The sequence below is a fragment of the Limulus polyphemus genome, unplaced genomic scaffold (assembly GCF_000517525.1).
Source record: "Limulus polyphemus unplaced genomic scaffold, Limulus_polyphemus-2.1.2 Scaffold2829, whole genome shotgun sequence".
Classification (NCBI taxonomy): domain Eukaryota; kingdom Metazoa; phylum Arthropoda; class Merostomata; order Xiphosura; family Limulidae; genus Limulus; species Limulus polyphemus.
The window spans coordinates 79,055-83,663 of record NW_013668439.1 but is presented as its reverse complement, the minus strand read 5'-3'; the positions used below and the strand labels follow the sequence as shown (position 1 = coordinate 83,663).

At 31.2% G+C, this 4,609-nt stretch overlaps 1 protein-coding gene across 1 annotated transcript in view; it reads right to left on the bottom strand.

Moving 5' to 3' along the window:
* LOC106468007 (squamous cell carcinoma antigen recognized by T-cells 3-like) overlaps positions 1 to 4,609 on the bottom strand; it is a 103,854-nt gene that overhangs the window by 48,187 nt on the left and 51,058 nt on the right. The window contains exon 12 of the mRNA XM_013928402.1: positions 2,568 to 2,644. Coding sequence (XP_013783856.1) covers positions 2,568 to 2,644 — 77 coding nt within the window. The remainder of the gene's footprint in view (positions 1 to 2,567; positions 2,645 to 4,609) is intronic.

Below are 4,609 nucleotides of genomic sequence, written 5' to 3'. Positions count from 1 at the left end.
AAGTGTCATTGGCAGTCAACAGCAAAAAAAAAAAAGATTACACGGGTAAGTACTTTATTTCTTGTTTTTCATGTTTATTCTTTATTTATTATTAAGAAAATAACTAAAATGTAAAAATATGGATCTCTTTAGGTTAGCTAAGGTTAGATTTGGTAAAATAAATAATAATAATAATCAGGGATGCACGGGTACCCGGCCAGATATTTGGCCCTGGCTGGGTATTGGGCTACCTGGTAACACTCGGCTCTGGCTGAGTGTTGAAGTTAGGTAACTAAGCCCTAATCTTTGTGGCAACTAACACAGTACTGAAAGTTACAGTCAATAATTAGTTTAGATATAAAAAAAAAGTGTTTCAAGCAACAAAAACTGACTGCCCACAAATAATAAAAAAAAAGTGTTTCAAGCAACAAAAACTGACCGCCCACAGAAAGTCAGGGATTCAAGAGAACAACAGGGGTTAATAACAGGCATGGCTTAAGAAGTGGATTTCTGGGGAAGGTGGGGGTTTTGAGAACAACAGGGGTTAGGGTTTGAGAAGTTGGGGGAAGGAACTGAAAGGTGAAAGTAAAACTTTAATGTTCTGTTGGCGATTATTTGGTTAAATGACAATTTTGTTTTTGTTTCAAATTTTTTTGTATTTTTGGGGGGGGGGAGAACTCGGTCCCAGCTGACCGATCGAAACTTACTGAGAAGGTACCCGGACCCAGTATTTGGCAAAACTTTACTACCCATGCATCTCTAATAATAATATAATAAAATTGTTTCATGAGGCACACATGCAAGCAGCTTATGGGTAATGTTATTCAATAGAGTAATGTGAGCTCCATGTTCCCCAAGTGATAAAACAATGACACTTAAGTATAAACAGATGTATACTGTTACAATCTACTTAGGATAAATGAATGTAGTTTCATGTTACAATCTGAAGTCATTCTGGAAAGATAAAGGTAATTTTTATTTTTTATTTTGATGGTTATCAGGTTGGTCAAATTGACCAACCTAGTAGAGTTAGGGTAGAGAAAATAACAGATAAAATATAAAGTTTTACTGAAAACAAACAATTGAAATGTATTTTGGAGGTTTTAGAGATTATGCAAATGAAATTTGAAATTTTTGAGATGAAGAAAAGTATTCTTAATCTTAACATGAAAATCACTTTGCACAGGGACTAGTAAAACAAATACTGGATATATATTCATGGACAAATCATTTTTTAGTTTATTAAAAATACTTCACTAAAAAATAAGATTTTTTATATGTGAAAGACTTATAATGTTTACTGAAAGTCTGCCAAATTTTGTGAAGATATATGTACTATATTAAAAGTTAGTATTATCCAAACTATAAAAGACTTTAAATAAGTACAAAGAGGTCATGTGGTCGGTCAATTTCACCGAGCCTGTGTTGAGAGAGTTAAATCTAAACAAGTTCTTCATTTATAATAGCCAAGATAAAGCAATCTTGTGGTAACCATATTCAAATAAAATTGTATTCAATTCATGAGCTTTAAACAAAAGATCACTGTCAAAACTATGAGTATGAAGTGTAATGTAGCACATGGAAGATATGTTGAAAGTATTGTAGTGATTTAAAGTAGAACATAAATCTGTAAGTTTATAAAGTGGTTAAGTAAATCTGTTTCTGATTTGATGTTAATATTCAGAAATGAAGTAGTCTGTTATTAAACATGCCAGGTAAAGTATAAAAATTGATTAAAGTCAGAAGAGAATCTTATAAACTTGTTCAACTGAATTTCATTAACATAGATAGAGCCTATCATGTCACTTGATAAACTGCACTCTAGAATATTGCCCTGGAACTGGTTAAACATATGAACTATCAATTAATGCACCATGACTCCAACTTCTATGTATTGTTAAAATTTAAGTAGTTCAAGCTAAAAACTAGTTCCATTAATCAAATATTAGTTTCAGCACATAGGTTTAGCAGGAATTTTTGTCAAGGAAATTTCAAGTTTTTAAGTCTTTCACTATATAGAAAAATACTTTAGAAACACCGGTAATGTCAACTGTCAAAGAGTGTCAAGCTTCTGAAGTAACTGAGAAGAGTTTTGTAATATACATGGTGAACATTGTATGGTTGAAATACTGTTATTATATACTCATCCAGTTCTTGAAAATCCCTGAGAGACTGGATAAAGTATGTAGTGTTTAAAAATGTACCAGGCCTAATATTAATGTCTTATGATGAGTATAATTAATTATAATAACACTTTGCTAGTTTGTAAAAGGCATTTACACCATAAAAACCAAAAGAAACCTGGTATTCAGCTAGCTAACAAGACTGACAATAAAGGAATGTGTTACTTTAGAAAACAGTATAACAGACTTCTTAAGAAAACTGTTACTTAACTAGTTGACAAGACTTACATTTAAGAACTTTTGATATTTTAGAAAACAGTACAATAGAAAAATGGTGCTAAATCAGGAAATAAGACTGATGATAAAAAACTAGAACTGGAAATTGAGAAAGGATGAAACTGTCACATTGGTAAACAAGTCTACATACAGTTATCAAAAGAAAGAATATACATAAAAATTTCACACCTTCTGTCTTTTTTCTTGTAACCTCTTTATTTGGGCATCATACTTTTCTATAGAACTATCCAATGACTCCAGTGTTCCTGTTAAATAATACAAATTCTTAAGTTAATTTTTATTCCTCAAAATAACATCATCCTAATGGTTTTTGATAACATTTTCTAAAAACATCACCTGCTAACAATACAATGTAGAACTTCTTGGGATTCTTATAGAAATTAAAAGCAAATAAAAACCAAACCAACCCATTAATGTCATTGTATTCTGTGAAGGCTACTTACATGTATCTTTATATTATGTATGGATTTATTTTATTGACTGAAATTAAATTTTTAAGTAAAGACGGTTTATTCTCTTTAGAAAATAAACCAGCTGAACTAGCACTCGACTTTTCTAATTACACCTTAGATTGACCTTAAAGTGTGGTATTCAAGTACACTGATGCCCAACACACAGTTATAAGTATCTGTAAAACACAGGTTCATAAATGTTTTGCATAGAATAACTTCAAACATGGACATCACATGAAAATCATGCTAATATTAGTGTGCAATCAGAAACAAATATTTATTCAGACATGAAGATCAAGTCTCCATCCAACTACTAGCCAATAGGTTTGTTAAGACTAGAACTGGCTCATGGAGAAGAGGGAAAGATAAAGTCTAAATGTCAGCAAAAGCTAGAGATGAAATATCCCACACTGTTAAATCAAACTATGACACTAGTGCACCAGTGCAGTTTCGCCCATATTCGAGATGTCGAAGGTTTTTTTGCACATGTTGCAACCAGCATTGTGTTCGGCTACATCGTCACGTACAAGCCAATCTGCACATTCTGGTTTATCAAGCCATAAAGCATTAAATGTGTATTTCCAACCAGGCAGAGCTCTAATTTGCTTTATATGTTTGGTCAAGCATTAAGCATGATAAATCAATGCTTTGTTAAGTTTCAACAAACCCACGAACTGCCATTTGTTAAAATTGCATTGTACATGTGTGAATCGTCAAAGAGAATAACACAGACAGCATTCGATTCTGTAATATTTCTCAAGGCCTATATTATATATATATATATATATATATATATATAGTAAGGTTAACTTATGATGGTTATGATATACTCTGTATGTGAAATGAGCAGACAAAAAAAATTTTTTTTTAAATAGTTAATTAATTCCAGTTTTCAGGAGCCTTTGTACATTTTTCAGGACTTTTAAGCACTTTTACAGGAGCATGTTAGTTTTCCAGGACTTTCCAGGAGGCGTATTAACCTTGCAATAAACACTGACAAAGAAGTCTAAAAAGTGTTACAGCACAACAGTTGTAGTATATAACTTTTGTTTAAGATAAAAGAAAAAAAAATGTATAGTGTTAAAACTATGAATGAAAGCAAAGTTAAGAAAAACTATAAAATTTATCATACATGTAGAGTAGCAGCTGCTGACCTACTACATACAGTAAAATATTTATGTATACCAAATTGCTCCTAAAAAGAATTTCCTGATCTTGACTTCACCAGTAACCTAAAACAGTAAGCAGCCATCATTTTGTGTGAACCTAAATATTTTATATTCATATTTTAATAACACAACTCGTTAACTCTTTCAGTAAGGGCTCAGTCAAATCAGCTGAGTTTGTGATTACACATTGACCTTTATATAAACATTCCACACTATAACTTCTAATACAGGTCTTTGGATATTGCTGAAGTACAAATGCTAAATTTAATGATAATTAAACAAATAAAACACAAACAGTAATCATGAGGAGAAAATACAGCAAGAAAACACAACAAAAAAGTAAAATCAGTAATACAAGCATATTAAAAAATGTATAATTTAAATGAAGACTGCACGTTGTTTAGTGTTGGAGAGTGCTGTTTGATGTGGAAAGTTTCTTTAATCAATAATTCCAGGTCAGTATTAGACTTGCAGAGGATAGAAAATGTAGTATACTATCAAATTTGCTATTTGTTTAATTATTGTTAAACTTCTAATATGTTTTGTGTATCTTCACGAAATTTTACAAGCCTTCAGTAATCATTAAGAG